The sequence below is a fragment of the Eublepharis macularius genome, chromosome 6 (assembly GCF_028583425.1).
Source record: "Eublepharis macularius isolate TG4126 chromosome 6, MPM_Emac_v1.0, whole genome shotgun sequence".
NCBI lineage: Eukaryota > Metazoa > Chordata > Lepidosauria > Squamata > Eublepharidae > Eublepharis > Eublepharis macularius.
This window is the reverse complement of record NC_072795.1, coordinates 3258593-3278816: the sequence shown is the minus strand read 5'-3', so window position 1 is coordinate 3278816 and position 20224 is coordinate 3258593. Positions and strand designations below refer to the sequence as shown.

The 20224-nt window shown below is 47.8% G+C and overlaps 1 protein-coding gene across 1 annotated transcript in view; it reads left to right on the top strand.

Annotated features, from left to right (window-relative positions):
* The window catches only part of TPRG1 (tumor protein p63 regulated 1), a 58466-nt gene that overhangs the window by 676 nt on the left and 37566 nt on the right, over window positions 1–20224 (top strand). The window contains exons 2-4 of the mRNA XM_054983878.1: window positions 8992–9208; window positions 12278–12369; window positions 14611–14787. Coding sequence (XP_054839853.1) covers window positions 9008–9208; window positions 12278–12369; window positions 14611–14787 — 470 coding nt within the window. The 5' untranslated portion in view covers window positions 8992–9007. The remainder of the gene's footprint in view (window positions 1–8991; window positions 9209–12277; window positions 12370–14610; window positions 14788–20224) is intronic.

Genomic DNA, 20224 nt, shown 5'->3' with positions numbered 1-20224 from the left:
CATTCTTCTTCCATAGTCAGGTGGTTTCTATCATCATCATCATCATCATCATCATCATCCCCACCATCACCATCATCATCATCATTAATAGCCTTCCCTCCCCACAAGCGGGCTCAGGGTGGGTTACAACAAAAACAAAATACAGGAATAACAATAAAATCACAAATCTTACATACAGCATTTCAGCAATTCACCTGCTCTTCATCTATAAAGAGGGTGAAGGTGTGGGTTAGTATCCTGTGGCTGCTTATATGCAAGGGGGGCAGATGACTATATAGCCCCCCCTCACACATAGGAGACCGGCAGGGAGACTAATTTGGTGGATTTAGTTTGGCCTCAACCAAATGCCTGGCGGAACATCTCTGTCTTGCAGGCCCACCAAAAGGACGGAAGATCCTGGCGGGCCTGAGTGTCTTCCGCCAGAGAGTTCCACCAGGTCGAGGCCAGGATCAAAAACATCCTGGCCCTGGTAGAGGCCAGCCGAGCCTTCCCGGAGACAGGGACCAACAGTAGGTGTTTACCGGCAGATCTCAGCACCTTCTGGGGTATATACGAGGAGAGGCCTGTGTGACCTGGAGATTGTTTGTAATTCCGGGAGATCTCCAACCACCACCTGGATGTTGGCAACCCCAGAACAGCTGGCTGGTGGGGGAAGTTGCTCTTTGATGTTCCTGTTTGGACCCCCAGGCTGTATATTTATTTGCATCCCCTCCTGGGAACTCAGGATGCTGAACTCAATAAGGCAGGATTCTCACCCAGGAAGCAGTTAGCCCCCCCGAGATGATATGAGGCCCCCACTATCAATCTACCATAACCCAGACTAGTACAAAAGGCCACAAGCACATGAATTAAAATATTTTTTTAAAAAATGAAAAAAATATAATGAAATTTTTATTTGCTAAACGTTTCTATTATTTGCTATCAGCTTAATGCAAGTTAAAGGTTAATGAGACCAAAGGAATAATAACGAAGAACTTTAGGACCACCCCTTTAGGATACCAGAAACGGGCCCTCAAATTCCCACTCGCCCCTACAGATCTTCCCCAACCAAATCTCTATCCAGCCCACACTTCTTTTGCTGAAGGGCAGCCAGACAGGTGTGGCAGCCCAACATTGTGTCCGTAACAACCCCCACCCCACACACACAATGTTGCCTGCATGATATGACAGCGCTGTGTCCTCTATTCCCTGCCATCTGTCTCCTGAGCATGCACAGAAGGCTTCGGGTCTGAAGATGCACTTCGGGTTCCTTAGGGTTTACCCCGGAGGATGTGGACTCTGGAAAGCAGGCTTCCAGCTTCAGGGTGCTCAAAGGAGGGGGAAATGGGCAACTTTCAAAGGAGGAAAGACCATTTGGAGAAAGAAGTTCTGGAGAAAGAAGTCCGGGCCAGTTAAAGGCCAGCTTCCAGCCTTCCATTTCTGCGCACAGTGAATGACTGGGGCAGCCGAGCATCTTCGGGCGTGATGCTTCTTTGACGCGTCTCGTCGAAGCTTCAGGCATGGTTTGGAGGCCGAGGCAGCCTTGGTTGCTCTGGAGATGGTCTCCACTTACAAAAGGACGGAAGGGCCTTTCTGCTGTTTTTGAAACTGTCTGGAAAAGTCGCTGGTCTGCAAGGCATCGGTTGGCTTTGTCTGGCCAGACTGAAAGAGTTTTTCCAGTGTTTGTGAGGGGGGATGACTCACCGGTAGGGGATATGAATTTTCTGGCTGGCTCTGTCTGGGGAATGGTTGCAGTTTCCTCTGGGGCGAGCGAGCAGCCTTCTCCGGAGGTGCCAGGCAAACTTAAAGGGGGAACTCGCACCATTAGCAAAAAAAATCCCACACGAACTAGCTCGAGTCCCTCAAGACTTCAACCTCTCACCCATTCAATTCCATGTTTAGCATCAATGTTCTCAACGGAGCACCTGTGCTATGCCACTGTTGTGCCGATTGTGGCAAATCGGGGCCTTTCCTCCCACTGGTAGACCCCACTCTGCCTACCCCTCCCTTTTCACCTAGCCAGGCACCTGGAGGGGCTGACTCACTTTCCTGTCTCCAAGTAGTTGCTGCCACCACTGTCCCTGTAGAGGTTTCCGCTTAGGCGGAACAGCCCCCTAACCTCCCTCTGGTTACGTCCCTTTGTATTCCTTGACCTCTCTCTCTCTCCCCTCCTAGTGGGCCCAAGCGATTGGGGATCTATGGGGAACAGAGGGTCTTCATTCCTTTATTAATCAACAAAATTTATTTACTTAAATTAAACAAAATTTATTTAAGTATGTAGTGAATGCAAGACAATATATAACATAAAGGGAGGAGGGGGACCTAATCTCTCTCCCGCTGCTTCTCTATACTCATGCCCTAGCTGGATGTTGTATAGGGCAGGCACGATACTTGGTTACTGGGGTTTAACTCAAACCGACCACTCCCCTCCGAGCCACCCCTCCCTCTCCTCAGCCACCAACTGTCAACTTCCAACTGCCCTCCACCAACTGAGTCGCTCTCCCACCAATCAAATTCCAGTCCAGAACTGGCCCCTCCCTCCTGCAGCACCTAGAAAGTTAAATTCACCAACAGAATGGCATTTCTCCACACTGATGACGCCCAAATCTGTATCAAAAGTTCCCAGAAGTGGCTGCCTTGATCCTAAAGTGGGACTTGGAGGCAAAGGTCAAGCAGACGAGGAGGGAAAAGCTGAAACTGAGTCCAAGACAGAGGCAATGCTTATTAAGAAAGCTAGCTGTTGGTCCACATGAATTTGATCTGCCAGTGGGAGGGGAGCACCAGTCATTGGCGGAGCAGATGAAGAGTGTGCGGGTATTCCTGGGCCCACCATTACTGTTGAAGAAGCAGTACGGCTTTGTTTCCAGGTGCAATCACTAATACCAAGGTTATGTCCTCTTCTGGGGTCAGCCAATCTGGCCACACTGATCTATGTTATAATAACCTCAAAACTAGACTACTGCGATGCACTCTACGTGGGGCTGCCCTTGAAGACCACTCAGAAAGTGCAATTTGTGCAGAATGTGCCTGTCTGTTTTTGATTTATGGTGCACGGGTGAATGCAGTTCAAGGTGCTGGTTCCGACCTTTAAAGCCCTCCACAACCTGCGGCCCACGTTCCTGCACCATCTGCTCTCCCTATATGAAACTGTGTGCCAGCCGTGCCACCCACAGAAATTAATTACTCCGTGTCTCCTCACACTGTGTGTTATATGAAACTGCAGATCTATTTTCTCTGTCGCTGTACAAACCTCCTGGCCCAGCCTACCTGCAGAGGGGCAACGGGCACCTTCATCGCCAGCTTTAAAGGCCTGGAAACAGCTCGGGGTTGCTGTGATTCATTTGTTTACTCTTTGCCTGATTTGGCCTATCTGAATGACTTCTGCAGCCGTAGATGCCTTCCTATTTTATGACCAGTTTTAATGAACCTGGTGGAAAGGCAGGATATCTATCTTTTAAATAAATAAACAAGCTAGCTGAAACAATTCTCTCTACCAATTTAGAAGTTTGGGGAACTGACAATCAAGAAGCACAGAGGTTTGGAGCCAGGCTACAGTGGCGTTCTTTAGCTTGCTGGGTTCTCCATTCAGACATGATGCTCACTGGGTGACCCAGGTCCTACCCATGCCCTGACCTGGATAGCCCAGGCAAACCCGATCTCATCAGATCTCGAAAGCTAAGCAGAGTCAACTTTGGTTAGTAATTGGATGGGAGCTTCTCAATGAACACCAGGGTTGCAGAGGTAAGCAATAGCAAACCACGTCTGTTAGTCTCTTGCCAAGAAATCTCCACTAGGGGTTGGCCTAAGTCAACTATGACTTGGTGGCACTCTCCACGAACAACCTACTTCACAAGTCTATTTTGAAAATAAAAGTGGAACCATGTACTGAGCTCCTTGCTGAACGGTAAAATGAATAATGTTAGTGACTGGCCGTGGAAGCGGACGCCCTTGGATTGCACTGGAGATAAGTCAAATTAAATAAAAGAGTTTGGTCAAAGAGGGAGTTTCTGTGTGTGCAGCATTTCTGGCCCCCCATGTGACCTGCCCAAAGTCCCTCTCGGACTCAACTATTCAAGGCACAGAAACGGCTGGCTGCCACCCATGCCTCTGGCTACCCTTGGTGGGTCTGGACAGCAGCAACCGAGTCTGGTGTTGTCCCTGAAGATGCGGAGATTTGCACGCTTCATTCCATTTCCTGGGCCATCCAAGAAGTACAGCTACGGCCCGGAGCAGCAGAACTCCCAGTCCCATATGCTGCCATATGGGCCTCCAACATACAGCAGCCCTCATCTCATATCTGTAATGTGGGGTGAGCTGCACTGCATCAGGGGCTGCGTTTCTGGGGCCCGCGTCTTGCGATTTCCTCTTTTCCCTGCCAGACACGGCTTGCCCCCCTCCTCCGTTGGGCTGTTTTGCCAAGCGCTGGGACATCCTGTACATCGAATATTAGCTAATGGGGCACCGTGTTGCTTTATATCCGCTCTCCTTAATATTGTTAAGTGTTCCCCCCCCCACCCAGGATCCCTGCGTCTGCCAGGAGAAGCTGCAGGCAGAGGTCAGCGTGACTTTGCAGCCCGCAACACAGTGCCAAGATGCGCTCTCCTTTTCAGGGAGCGCATAATCTTTTCCTGAAGGTGAAAAAGCCTTCTGCATGCAGGGCAGGGGGCGTGTGCAAGAGAGGTGGGGCGGGACTCGGAGTGAAGGCCATGCTGCACCATATGAAGCCGTGGTCCTCAAGCTGCAGGGTGGGGGGCACAAGGTCAGAGGGCAAGTTCAGAATGAGGCAAAATGCGAGGGGAAAATGAGCAGAGGGCAGCTATTTGGGGGAGACAGCAAAGCTCAGTTCCCGGCCTTGTTTCCATTGCTTAGGCTCTGCTATGGAATCGGTGGAAAAAATAATAATCGTGAAATGGTTGTGCCTAGAGTTGCCAGCTCCAGGTTAGGAAATTCCTGGAGATTTGGGGGTGGAGCTAGGAGTGGGTGGGGTTTGGGAGGGGAGGGGCCTCAGTAGAGTATAATGCCATAGAATTCACTCTCCAAAGCAGCCAATTGCTCCAGGGGAACCAATCTCTGTCTGCTGGAGATCATAGAATCATAGGATCATAGGGTTGGAAGGGACCTGCAGGGTCATCTAGCCCAACCCCCTGCACAATGCAGGAAATTCACAACCAACCAACCCCCCCCCCACACACACACGGTGACCCCTGTTCCATGCTCAGAAGATGACAAAACACTGTCAAGATCCCTAGCTGAACTGGCTTGGGGAAAATTGCTTTCTGACTCCAAAACTGACGATCGGCCTTACCCTGGGCATGTAAGAAGCGGCCATGAGAGCTAAGCCCTGATGCAACCCTTCCTGCCCTCCCTCTCATGACCTGCCCAGATTCACAGAAGCAGCATTGCTGTCAGAGGGCCGTCTAGCTGTGGCAACCCTAGTTGTGCTTCTGAGCAGGCACAGAGTGTTTGCTCACCGTCTGTTGAACTTCTTACTCAAAGGGTTTGACTGTAGCAAATTCAGACAGAGTAGAACTCAGACCGTACTAGGGAGGGCTCAACTGCAGCACTGAAGGTCAAATGATGAAGAACACAAGACCCTCACATTTCCCTCAGCCCCACCTTCTTCCTCTCGTTGCTGGCTACTAAAGGAATAGATCTCCTTGGGCAGTACTGCACAAGGGTCAGATGACTTTCTTAAAAAAAAAAAAACCTTATGATGCTCAAGGTTAGGGTTGCCAACCTCCAGGAGGGATCTGGGCTTCTCCAGATGACTCATCTTCAGACTACAGCGATCAACTTCCTTTGGAGGAAATAGTAAAGAGTCCAGTAGCACCTTTAAGACGAACCAACTTTATTGTAGCATAAGCTTTCGAGAACCACAGGTCTCTTTGTCAGATGCATCATCAGACTAATAATAACATAACATTTGATTTATATACCGCCCTTCAGGACAACTTAATGCCCACTCAGAGCGGTTTACAAAGTGTTATTATTACCCCACAACAATCACCCTGTGAGGTGGGTGGGGCTGAGAGAGCTCCAGAGAACTGTGACTCGCCCAAGGTCACCCAGCTGGCTTCAGGTGGAGGAGTGGGGAATCAAACCCGGCTCTCCAGATTAGAGTCCCGTGCTCTTAACCACTACACCAAACTGGCTCTCCAACTTTATTGTAGCATAAGCTTTCGAGAACCACATCTCTCTTCGTCAGATGCATTGTCACCTTTCGAGAACCACATCTCTCTTCGTCAGATGCATCACCAGCTTTTGAGCACCACAGCTCTCTTCGTCAGATGCATCGTCACCTTTCGAGAACCACATCTCTCTTCGTCAGATGCATCATCAGCTTTCGAGAACCACAGCTCTCTTCGTCAGATGCAGTGTCAGCTTTTGAGAACCACAGCTCTCTTCATCAGATGCATCGTCAGCTTTTGAGAACCACAGTTCTCTTCATCAGATGCATCACCATCTTTTGAGAAACACAGCTCTCTTTGTCAGATGCATCATCAGAGTAACCAACTTTATTGTAGCAGAAGCTTTTGAGAACCCCAGGTCTCTTCGCCAGATGCATCATCAGCTTTCAAGAACCACAGCTCTCTTTTGGAGGAAATGGCAGCTTCAGAGGATGGACTCTGAGTGTCTCTTCACAAGACAGCTTACACGGGGATGCTCAAGGGACTTACTTTCTGTGTGGCCTTATATTCAAGCGTTCCCTGTCTCCCTAGCATGGCATATGTATCCACAATGGGAGAACAAATGTAAGATCTTTCACTTGAGCGTCCCCGTGTAAGATGTCTTGTGTAGAGACTCATTTCCACAGAGCTCCCTCCCCTCCCCAACCTCTGCCCTCCCCTCAGGCACTGGCCCAAATCTTCATGCACTTTGTACATGCAACATGAAGGCAGTGGTAGGAAATTTGCTGCATGTGGGAGCTTTGCAAGTTAAGTAATTGAGTGTGATGAAGCGGCTGCAATCAACTGGCGAGAGCAGCAGGAACGTATGTGTGTGAGATTTTGCAATTGATTCAATCTGTTTGACCAGTGGAGTGAAAGCTCTAGAAAGGAGTCTTTACATAGTGAAAACTGAATCAGGAGGCAGAAGTTTAAGTTCACCTTTGGCTCTAATTGCTCACCCCCCTCCAGAGGGGGAGCAAGTCTTCTTGCTGAGGGTTGGATGTGAGAGCCTGCATGGGAGAGCTCTGAGTTGGACAGCCTCAGGGCCAAGCTACAAGTGAGGAATGACACTTGCCTGGCAAGTGAACGGACTCCTGTGTATTCCTCCCTGTTCACTTGCACTCCACTTAAGTGATCAAGTGGAACGCAAGTGGAGGGCAAGTGAACAGGGAGGAATACACGTGAGTCTGTTCACTTGCCAGGCAAGTGTCATTCCTCACTTGTAGCTTGGCTCTCAGATGACAACAGGAGGCGTCGGCGTCCAAGACGGATCCCTCCCAAGCAGATGGAGTTGCAAAGGGGGCTGTCCGGTGCTCTTCACGGCCCTCAGCCTTCGAGCATCTTAACAATTTTTTGAGAGCTGCTAGTCGGCGATGCAGTCTGGCCGGTTGATGCCCCTGAAAAGCTCTTAAGCAGCTTGAGTCTGGAGGACGGAATGCAAAGCTGGTTTGCAAAGATGGTTTTAACTGGTAACAATTATTTAATGTGTTTTAATTGTATATGGTTGTAATCCGCCCTAAGCCTCCTGGTGTGGGGAGAGCGGAATATAAATCAAATAAATAAATAAATAAATAAGCAAGCTGCCACGGGCGTGACCTGGACGTGGCTCTTAAGCCATAATTTCCCTGTCTAGAATATCAGGAAGGCAGCCTTTCCAAATGATATACAGCAAGCACTTGTGTGGTTGTAGGTACACATGGTAGAGCTTCTGGTGTGCATACCTAAACTTTGTTTTATCATTCACACAGTAAATTTGAGATACATTCTGTTAAAGGCAATGGGTAAATTAGCCTTTACACTCGGGTTACCAGGTCTCCTTGACCTCCCAGCGGGAGGCAGGGGAACCTCGCTCTTACCTTACTGCCAGGCCCATGTGCGTGCCCCCGCTCCTGTGCGATGACGTCACTTCCGGGGAAGTGACGTCATCATGCAGGTGTGTGGACATACATGTGCTTCACAGTGGGCCAATTTTGGCCTCGACAGGCCCATTAGGGGCCAAAATTGGCCCACAGGAGTGTTCTCAGGGCAGTGCGATGAGTGACATTGTCGCAGTGCCCTGGAAGCACGCCCAAGAGGCCTGTTCCCTTCCTTCCCTGCCGGCCAGGTAAGTGGAGGTGGGGGGCAGAGGGTGAAAGCAAGGGATCCCCGCCCCCACCTTACGCTAATATGTGGTGAGGGACAGTACTGACTTATGGTGACCCCTGGCAGGGTTTTCCTGGCAAGAGACTAACAGAGATGGTTTACCATTGCCTGCCTCTGCAACCCTGGTCTTCTTTGGAGGTCTCCCATCGAATTACTAACCAAGGCTGACTCTGCTTAGCTTCTGAGATCTGACGAGATCAGGCTCACCTGGGCTATCCCTGTCAGGGCTTACACTTTTACAGGCATCCAAAAGAGATTCATGAATATTTCTCACCACTCCTGCCTCGGCATCATCCAGGTATTTAGGGGAAATGGAGCCAGTAACTAAAACCAAAGCACATTTAAGGGGGAAAGCAAACATTCTTACGGTTTGTGAAACTTTGAATGCGTATTTGACCCCCCCCTTTCTCCCCCATGTAAGATTTAGAGATTTTAAAAAGAGCAAAGTTAGAATACTGTATTTGGCACTAGACTTTTTAATATTGCCTTAAGATTTTGTTTTAAATGTGGCTGGAATGAAAAGGCAAAAGAAAAGTAAACATTGAGTTTGCAAGTAAAAAATATATATATATATATATATATTTACCTAAATTTCTAAATGGGAAATTCAATGTTGACTCCGCTAATAACCCCAACAACTGAGAATGCTAGACTGGCCCCATTCGAAGCAATTGTGCTGACGCTTTGTGCTGCTTTTGCTCAGCTTCTGGGCTCTCAAAATGTCATACGGCAGAAGCGATCCAGAGTTCCAAACAGTGGAAATGCAAAAGGAGCAGGAAGATACCAGCAAAGGCAATGCCAGCACTGGGAATGCCGCAGAAACACAGCCAGACGCGGCTGCATCCTCAGCTTCCAGGGGCTTTCGCTACCCAGGGCCTCATCGTGACCAATATGAAGCAAGGAAATATTTTGTCACCAGGGTAAGTTAATAAAATGGAGCAGAGGGTCTAGTTGAGTTTGCAAAGCAAGGCATAGGGCAGAGAATGCAGTTTTCTGTTTGCAAAGTGTCTCTGGTAGCCTCCAGTTCAGAGTACTGATTCTGTTGTCTACACTGGAAAGCCAAGCAATAGGAAATTGGGATATTTATATAGGATGTCATCAAAGAAGTTGATGACATTATTGACTTTCTGTGTGAAATGGAAAAAAATGACCTGTTGATCTGTGGATTTGACTTTTAAGAGGATAATTTGGGGAAATTAAATAAAAGGGGGTATGTAACATTTTTCGGTTTGCCAGCCACACCGGAAAGCCATTCCCCAAAGGGAGATTGGCAACCCTAGTGAACTTTTAGGGGGGAAAGATTGGGAGGTGTATTTGACCTTCAATGATTCCCAATAGCAATTGCATACTGTTTAGAATGTGAGGGGTGAGGACCAATCAGGCCACATATGCAAATGACCTCTGTGTTTCAACTGTGGGGCGGGGGGAGGAATGAGGTGTGGAATGTTGTGAGCACCAATCAGTCCGCATATGCAAATGACCTTGAAAGGCTGGCCCAATCAGGGAAAAGTGGCTGAGCAGGCAGTGGGCGGGGGCACAAGCAGACAGCAGTCTGGCAGCCACACAGAGAAGCTGTGGAAAAACACATTTTAGCCCTTTTACCTGCTTAGGGGGCAAGTTTCTTAAAATCCCTCCTTAGTGTGTGTTTACATCATGAAAGGAATGTTCTCCCCAAATTTCATGTTTCTAGGTCCAGGGGTTTGGGCTGGGCGTTGATGAGTCAGTCAGGACACTTGTCTTCTCTCACTCACTCACTCACTCACTCACTCACTCACACACACACACACACACACACACACACACACACACACAGACATTTTTTCTTTTCCCTTTAATGGGATTTTAATCTTTTTATTGAAATAAAAAAATTAACAATGAAAAGAAGTTTGGTTCCTGGATTCTGGACCTGAGCAAGAGCCGATGCCCAGTCTGTCCTCAAACTGAAGGACCTCCTCAAGGGCATCTGCTTGGCTGCGGCTGAAGATGGGCTGCTAGAGGGGGGACGTACTCTTGGCTTGGTGGAGCAGAGGCAATTCTCCTGTTCTTTAATCAAATGCTGGCCACTCCGATCATGTTATGCTTCCACCTGCTCTTCTGGAATGCAAGAAAGCCCTTATAAACAGGCGGATCTTATCAGGAAAGCAATTATTCGTGGAGTTGGGGGATCTTGTACAGGTTTCCCCATCTGCCGTCTCCACCACCAATGCCTGATGAGGGGCTTATCCCAATGGAAAGTAAACTAAAACCAGCTGATTGGGATGGGCTGCGGCAGGGTTGAAGTCGGATTGTCAACTCCGGTTTGGAAACTCCTAAAGATGTACAGGTGGAGAGGGTAGGAACCCCAGCAGGGTATAATTCCACAGAGCCCACCCTCCAATGCAACCATTTCTGCAGGAGAACTGACCTCTGTAGACTGGACATGAGTTGCAATTCCAGGGGATCGCCAGGTCCCACCTGCAGGCTGGCAACTCCAGATGGGAGGACACCTGCTCGGCATGCAAAAGGCCTCCACTTCAGCCCCTGGCATCTCCACTTGAAGGGAGTGTGTACCATGGTGATTCGTCTAGGTCAGCAGCCCCAGAGAGCTGTGGGTTGGTGGTCGACCATTTGCGTTGCATGCAGAAGATGCCAGGTTCTGTCCCCGGCTTCTCCATTTAATGGACCTCAGGCTCAGACTCAACAAGACAGTCCACAAGTTGGGTCCAGGTTCTCCTGAGACTGGCCATGATAGGCAAGCAGTCAAACTCAGTAGAAGGCACTTTCATGTACTCATCCACACAACACTTGGTTCCAGATTGGCTGATGGTAGCTGCTGTAGCATAGTGGTTAAGTGGTTGGGTTGCGAATCAGCATTCTGCTAGTACGAATCTCACTCCTGCCATGAGCTCAGCAGGTGGCCTTGGGTAAGCCATTCCTCTCAGCCCAGCTCCCTGGTTCTATAGTGGGGATAAAAATAATATTGACTTTGTTTACTGCTCTGAGTGGGACACTAATCTATCTAGAAGAGCCCTATATAAGCACAGTTGTTATTACAGAGAGCTGCTTTAGCAGAGTGGTTGGGCTGTGAATCAGCACTCTGCTGGTTTGACTCCCCCTCCTGCCATGAGCTCAGCAGGTGGCCTCAAGTAAGCCGCTCCTCTGGGCCCAGCTCCCCAGATGTATTGTGGGGATAATAATAGCACTGACCATGTTCACCTCTCTCAGTGGGGCACTCATTTGTCTAGAAGGGTGTTATATAAGCACACCGTTTGATGATGATAATGATGGGCCAGGCTAGCCGCTATCTGCCCTGCTCGTTTCTCACCAGAGAGGTCCCACTCGAGAAAGGGTTGCATCCATTCTAGCGGAGTGCTGGAGCTGCCTGCGTGTTTGAGAACAAGAGCTCTTCCTTTTTATGAAGGAGGAGAAATAGCAAGGCAACCTTCCCCAGAATTGAAGGACCACAACAGACTCGACAAATGTCACAGATCTCATCCAGCCGGGGAAAGGTGAATTTACACATATGCCCAGCTGCACATTTAATCAGGGCTGCAAGCAAAGGGGAGACGGGACTGAACTCTTTAACCCCCACTTGGTTTCGTACCTCAGATCTGGGCTCCTCACACTGTTATTGGCATTTTAATGGGAATATGAAGATATGTCCTTCAGAAGCCTTTTAAATGCAAGAAAACATGCTGAGAGCTCACTTCAATCCACACCACTGAACAGGGGTTGAAGGTTTAAACGCCCGTTCTTCTTTCTTCATGGCCCCGGTCTCAATTGCAGCCCAATCTCTTTTGCAGTCTGACAGAGATCCATGACCTTGGTCTCCTCTGCTTTGGCAGCCTGTGGGCAAGCCATGGCCCCCTCTGCGTAGAACGCTGGACTGGGGTTGGTGGCCGGCAGCTACGATGGGCAAGAGCCGGCTGCCGAATGAGAACACATCAGGAGGTGGAAGGAAAGAAACAGCCAGGCTGATGTGTCCCCATGTTGCCCTTTCCTTTGTTCAGGCTGGAGCCTTTGACCAAGCGGTGGAGGACTTGAAGGCCCACGTGATCGAGAACATGGGAGAAACAGCCCACGGCTTCTGGCTTCTGACGGAGTAAGCATCACTCTGTTTGTGTGTGTGTGTGTGTGTGTGTGTGTGTGTGTGTGTGTGTGTGTGTGTGTGTGTGTGTGTGTGTGTGAGAGAGAGAGAGAGAGAGAGAGATCCTTACAAGTTTTTATTAAAAACTGGGTCCTCCATAAATTAGTAGAAGGGTAGCAGCATACCATCATTTGCGGTTCTGGGTGTTTGGAAGGTGCTGGCTGGTGTGTTTCAGGCGCATTCTCTGACAGGATACGTATAATAAGCTCCTTGCCATGTTGCAGTAAAGCTCTCTCAGCACTGCCACCCAGTGGGTGCAAAGCAAACTCCTTGGTAGAAATACAAGCCTGAAGATCTCTGCAGATGTCTGGAGTCTGGGTCGGTTGAATGCCTAGGGGCACACGCATTAAGGCTGTGTGCACAAGGCACCATTTGCACACGGAGGTCAAGAGTGTGGTCTGCTTCCATGATCCCATCCCCCCCCCTGCCCACTTCCCAGGATCCCTGTTTCCTGTCTTCTGCACAGGCCCACTGGTTTATAGGCACACAGTAGCAGGCTGAAAGAAGCTCTGATTGCAGGCGGGGTCTGCTGAGACCTTTGATCTTCTGCTCATATAGCTGAAGCTCAGTGCACCAGGGCACATGGTGTTTGTAGACTTGGATGACGAAACAGTCTATGATCCAGAGGAGTTAGCCGTGTTAGTCTGTAGTAGCAAAATCAAAAAGAGTCCAGTAGCACCTTTAAGACTAACCAATTTTATTGTAGCATAAGCTTTCGAGAACCACAGCTCTCTTCATCAGATGTTTGGATCATCAGGTTTGGATCATGCATCTGATGAAGAGAACTTGATTCTCGAAAGCTTATGCTACAATAAAATTGGTTAGTCAAAACAGTCTATGTTTCTGCTCTGAGGAGTTTAGCACTGGAATTCCAATAGAAGTGAAACAACGCCAAGAGGCAAGTGACCGAGGAGGATAACAGGCAGTACCCACATTCACAACCCTTTCTTTCCCATTTGGAATGGAAAGCAATTAGGGATTCTCAGAAGAGATTTTGGATGGCAGCGTGGGACAATGGTTAGCATATTAGATTAGGACATGAAGACATGAGAGACTCCGGTTCAAATTCCCACTCTGGGGAGGGGTTCATTGGCCTGTTTGCTCATGTGTTCTACCTTGGAGGGTTGTTGTAAGGTCACAATGGAAGTGAGGAGAACCACGTATGCCGTCCCAAGGATAAAAATGTACTTGACAGGTAGGTTCTTTGGAGCTGTAGTGGAATTGCAAAAGTGCCCAATGTCTGCAACAGAATGATACTTAAAATGCCCAAAGAACAGAAAAAGCAGTCCACTACAGCTTGACAGAAGAAGCTAGCAATGGTTGACTAGGCTTTAACATTGCTTAGTATCCTCTACTCAGAGAAGAAGCAACTCGGCAGAGTCTCGGGCAGTGGAGTCTTTCTGCTCCCTGAAACCCTTTTGCCTGAAGACACAAAAGGTTAAATCTGTTAGAGCGAGTGTTAAACTACGCTGCGGAATTAAACGCCGAGCTGGTCAGAGAGGCAAAAGCTTTATTTGAGGAAGTTACGTACTTGAGGGAAAGGGGGAGAGATAGATCCTTGCTATCTGACTACATCTTGCAGAGACAGAGAAGAAGTGTGGCAGGAGAGAGAAGAAGCAGGATATTGCCCTGTTTAGCCCAATAGGAGACAAGACAAGGAAATGACCCCCAGGAAACAAGAGAGGTGCTACTCTCACTGTCCTAACTAAGTGATCCTTGCTGCCCCCTGCATGGTAGGCTCTTCTTACTTCTTGCTGCTGCAGTACACCAGACATTGCTATTTCTAACAAAATCTTGGACCTTATCCACACAAGCTGCTTTATTAGATTGCCTTTTGCTGTAGGTTTCAGTCCAGTTTTAGGGATTGTTTGTGCGAATTTACTCGTTGTACGGTTGCCTTGCAGCTGGTTGTTTGTCTCTGCTGTGGTGTTAAATTTTTATGCTCCTGGATTTCTTTATTTGCTTCATTTATGCCCCCCATTTCTCCCCGGTGGGCTAGTCCCCCGACGGCTTTGCTTGGTCCTGCGTTGCTCAGGCTCTGTTTGGCCAGAGAGGCCGGGTCCTTGGGTGGGAATGTTCTGCTGCAAAACAGGCGTTCTCTACCTGCACCGGGCCTTCCGCAGGCCAGCCCCATCCCTCCCGCCTTGCCTTGCAAAAGGTCAGAGGTGAGTTGACTTTTCTCTGGCTCTGTTCTAGGATTGACCACTGGAACAACGAGAAGGAGCGCATCGTGGTGATCACAGACTCGTCCCTCCTGATCTGCAAATATGACTTCATCATGTTAAAGTGCCTCCAGCTACAGAGAATTCCCTTGGGTGACATCAACCGCATTTGCATGGGATCTTTCACCTTTCCCGAGCGGTCTTTGGACAGGTGAGGCACGAGGGCTGGGGGTCAGCATTTCCCGGTGGCAGATGGTGGCGGCGCTTTAACCTGCTTTTGGTGCATGATTACTAAAAGGAGCCTCCATATTCAAGAGCAGTATACCTCTGTGCATTACCTGTGTGCGTTATGTGTCATCAAGTCACTTCCAACCTATGGCGACCCTATGAATAAAAGGCCCCCCAAATGTCCTATCATTTACAGACTTGCTCAGATCCTGCAAACTGGAGGACATGGCTTCTTTTATTGAGTCCAGCCATCTCATTTTGAGTCTTCCTCTTTGCCTGCTGGTTCCCTGGCACCGGCCCTGCTCATACATAATTTGTCTAACCAGGGAAAAGCAGTTTGGTGTAGTGGTTAAGAGCACGGGACTCTAATCTGGAGAGCCAGGTTTGATTCCCCACTCCTCCGCTTGAAGCTAGCTGGGTGACTTTGGGTCAGTCACAGCTCTCTCAGAGCTCTCTCAGCCCCACCCATCTCACAAGGTGATTGTCGTGAGGATAATAATAACACACTTTGTAAACTGCTCTGAGTAGGCGTTAAGTTGCCCTGAAGGGCAGTATATAAATCGAATGTTGTTATATGGTTATTATGATCTTTCTAGCTCTGTGCTTCTTGTTGGGCAAAAGAGAATATTTACTCTCCCCTCTTCCCTGGAGGAAGCTGTGCACTAATATCATGTCTAACTGACACAGGGCCAAGCTACAAGTGACGAATGACACTTGAACGGCAAGTGGATTGAGTGGAGGGCAAGTGAACAGGGAGAAATACACTTGCCGTTCAAGTGTCATTCGTCATGTGTAGCTTGGCCCTTAGAAAAGCAGGATTTTAGAAAATATGGGAGGGTTGCATGGGTCTAGGCAGGGGTCATTTCGTAGAAAAAGAGCTGGAGGGACTCATTAGCATAACTCATTAGCATAACTGATTTGCATACGCCACACCCCTTGACATCACCTATTCTGGCTGTTTTGGACACAATCCTGGCCATTCAGAGCTGAAATTGGGCCCAAAATGGCAAAAGGGGGCTGAAAATGGCTGAAAAGGGGCCCAAAATGGTCAGGATCGGGCCGCTGATGAGCGGGAGAGTGATCCACCACCCGTCAGAGGTCCGATCCAGGCTGAAACGGGCCCAAAATGGCCGAGAGTCAGGTGGGCGGGCCACCTGACGTGTGACCTCTTTGGGGAACTGCCGGAACTGCGTTCCTGTGCGTTCTCCCTCGAAATGAGCCCTGTGTCTAGGAGTCGGGGATTTAATTTTTGTAGGGGTTTCTGCTTTTCTGCCTTGTGGACTGATATCTGCAAAACCTCCTCTGAATGCATCTAGCTATGGTTGCTGGTCTTTGCTTTCATGGAGCGGCACGTCAGAACGTCATCCCCAGCTGGCTCTTACAAATGCTTGTGCACCCAGTGACTGGCAAATTATTTCCTGATGGAAAGTAAATGGGACTGGCTTGGGTGAAAGTAGAGTTGCCAGCCTCCAGGTGAGGCTTGGAGTTCTCCTGGAATTACAGCTGATCTCCAGAGCTCAGAGGTCACTTCCCCTGGAGGATATAGCAACGTTGGAGAGTCTGTGGTGTACCACAAAGATCACAACCCACTGAGCTCCCTCCTGTCCACAAACCCTCCCCTCTCCTGGCACTGCCCCCAAATCTCCAGGAGTTTCCCACTCTGGAGTTGGCAATCCTAGGTGAAAATTGGACACCAGGTGACAACCTCTGCTTCAGAAAGTGAACTCCCATTTCCCCAAATAACTCCATGGACCTGAGGATCATGGAAGGAACCTGGGGCACAAATGTGATGGAGGCATAAATAGGGTTGCTGGCGCCTGGTGCTTAACATACTGCATTGGGTGCCATTCGTCTCTTTCTGGGATAGGTCTTTCCAGTGGAAGAAAATATTTGATGGTAGTTCGAAGGGCTCTCAGAGGAGAGCGCAATTTTTGTGAGTTGGCTCTTAGAAGCTTGGGCAAATGTTGTGTGTTTTGTCAGGACCACCCACCGTGTGATGGGTCCAGTGGATATAAGAATGCTATTCGGCCCCTGGATGGCAGCTCCAGAGGGGGATGAGGAGCCTGAATGAGTTGCCCCACTGACAAACTGGTGTGGCATCTGGCCATTGTATGGAGGGCAGTCAGGGGCATCGGCCCACACAGTTCTTCTTTGTCTAAGGGCCAAGCTACACATGACGAATGACACTTGAACAGCAAGTGGATTGAGTGGAGGACAAGTGAACAGGGAGAAATACACTTACCATTCAAGTGTCATTCGTCACTTGTAGCTTGGCCCTGAATGGCTCTTTGGCGACGCTTGGTTGCTGACCGGAATGATGAATCCTCCACCTCCAGCGCCTGTTTGGTGCAGGCAGGATTGCCAATTCTGGAAAGCACTCTCCTTTTTTTTGAGTTTTTTCAACAGTTAACAAACATAACAAATAGCTACAACAAGCATGATTGCGACGAGTTCTTTACGAATCTTTGGGGTACTGAGATCATAGAATCATAGAATCATAGAGTTGGAAGGGGCCACCCAGACCGTCTAGTCCAACCCCCTGCCCAGTGCAGGATCAGCCTAAAGCATCTTCCCATAAGTTGAGGAGGACAATTTCGGAGCATTGAGGAACATTATAGTTCGTGATTTTGAATATCATCATTCGTATTTTAGACCAAAACTGGGATATTAGAGGGTATGTCCACCAACGGTGATTACAGCCTCACCAACAATGGGGATCATACGATGAATTAATATGATGCAGTTTAAGGGGAGTGAAATACCATCTATATAGATTTTTGCGGAATGTTAATTGCCTTGGTTGTGCAGATATTGGAGGACCAGATCTTGTACTTATGGTACTTATGGTACATTGTTTCTGTACATGACAACAGCAGCGAGACTGCTATATGCTCAGAAATGGAAAACTTCAGCATTTCCTACAGTAGAAGAATGGCTAGAGAAAATGATGCTGTGCTGGCTAAATTAGCACCTTTGATTAGAGAAAAAACTTTGGATATATATTTAATTATATGGAAACCTCTTATTGACTTTATGCTCGAAACAGAACGAGGAGAATTAGCGATATGTGCTTTTGACGATTAGGAAGAAAGGAGAGATAGTTAAGTGTTAAAATCAGTGTAGAATAAGTATCCGCTTTTGATTGCTTCAAATGGAAAATTGGTATATATTCCTATTATTTAGATTTTCCTTCTCTTTTATGTTTCATTTCATTATAGTTTTTTATTAGTTTTTCTGTTTTTTTCCCAATCTCTTTCCTGTTTTCTACTTTGTATTTTTTCCCTTTTCTCTTTCTCCTCCTCCTTCCGTTTATTTTGTTTTTCTTCTTTTTTATTTTTAACTTCTTGTATTTTTACTTAGTCTTTTTTCTTCTCTTCTTAACGGTATGTTTTATAATTATGCTGAAATTTTGAATAAAAGGTATAGTTAAAAAAAAAAGGATTGCCAACTCCAGGCAATGTCTAGTCAGTGCAGATCCTAGGAAGGACACAGTTTGGGAAAGGTACTCAGCAGTGTATAATGCCATAGAGTCCACCCTCCAGTTTTAATTTAATTTAATTTAATTTAATTTAATTTATTATATTTATATTCCGCCCTCCCCGCTTTCGCAGGCTCAGGGCGGATAACAAATACAAACATCATTAAAAACATTTAAAAACATTAAATAATACATTTAAAAACATTACAATTCATGCTGCATAGTGGTTCATACATGCCTCTGTGTTCGCATAGGGGCGATGGTTTAACGCCCCCCTTCACAGGGGGGGCACTGCCCGGCGTCAGCCATATGCCTGGCGGAATAGCTCTGTCTTACAGGCCCGGCAAAATGCAAGCAAATCTTGCCGGGCCCTTGTCTCGCAAGACAGAGTATTCCACCAGGTCGGGGCCAGGACCAAAAAGGCCCTGGCCCTGGTTGATGCCAGGCGGGCCTCCCAAAGCAGCCATTTTCTCCAGAGGAACTGTTATCTGTCATCTGGGGATGAGCTGCAATTCCAGGAGATCTCCAGGCCCCACCTGGAGGTTGGCAAGCTGAGCTGCAGGTCAGGGGAGTGCAGTTTACAAGGAGGAGTGAGCCTTCCATACTACGGGAGAGCCTCTCTCTCTGCTTCCGCTCCAAGAGCGTTCTAGGTTGAGGGTGATCTCCCTTCCATTAATTATATGTTCTTAGAGGTATCACAAGCGTTGCTTTCAAAAATTAAAAAAATCACCATCCTTAAGGAAATAATTATTAAGGAACTCATGAATGGAGGCTGCATGTTTAAACAAATCTCGCATTCCAGTTGTTGAAGAGCTTTCGTTGTGCTTTCTTCCAGCCTCCAGATCATTTGTGCTGCCTTCTGTTTTGTTTCCAAAGGCCAGGCTGTGATTCATTTTCTGCATCCTGCTAGAATCATTTTAGGGGGGCACAAGGGCTTTACTTTTAGAGGTCCTCTTTAGCTAGGGATGCCAACCTCCAGGGGGGTCTGGAGATCTCCCAAAATTACAACTGATTTCCAGATTAGATCAGTTCCTTTGGAGAAATTGGCTGCTTCAGATGGTGGACTCTGTGGCCGCGCTGTGTCTGGCTGAGGTCCTCCGTCCTCATATCTCCAGGAATTTTCCAACCTGGAGTTGACAACTCTATCATTAGCCAGTTTTGCAGAAAGGTGGAGCTCTTCTCCTTGAATTGGGCTATACTCTTGACGGAAGAGGGGAAAGAATTTCTACCATTGTTTTTGTAGCAGAGCTGCAGATTTATTGGCAAACGAGTTTGGCAGCGGAACTTACCAAGTTCAACTATGACCATCGTATGTGAGCCAAGGAATGGATGCTGAAGGTGTTGTAATTTGCAATGATGGCAAAACTTAACTTAATTCATTAGAGAAAGGACAATACGTTCGTTATTGTTGACTGGAAACCCCTTATAGATTTCTTGCTTGAAATAGATAATACTGAGGGCCAAGCTACAAGTGACAAATGACACTTGAACGGCAAGTGTATTTCTCCCTGTTCGCTTGCCCTCCACTCAATCCACTTGCCGTTCAAGTGTCATTCGTCACTTTTAGCTTGGCCCTGATTTGATGATCTGTGGGTTTGTGGAATAAGGAACTTGGACAATAGAAAAAAGAGAGTGTTTCTTTGTAACATCGGGTAAGAGAAAACGTGATGATTATACTATATTTGTCACGGAGAAAATCGGAAGCCTTCTTCTGGTTTCTTTTTCGTCTGTTTTGTTATTTTTCTGTTTGTTAGCTGTTAGTCTTGCTTTTGTTATCTTTTTTGTGTAGCTGTGTTTTTTGTTCAGGTTGTTATTTCTTATAATATATACTCTTAATTTTTAAAAAAGACAATCATATGTGAGCCGAGCACCTGGTCTGGATATAGAGTGGTTAATTCCATCTTGGGAAATTCCTGGAGATTTTGAGACAGTGCCTGGGGAG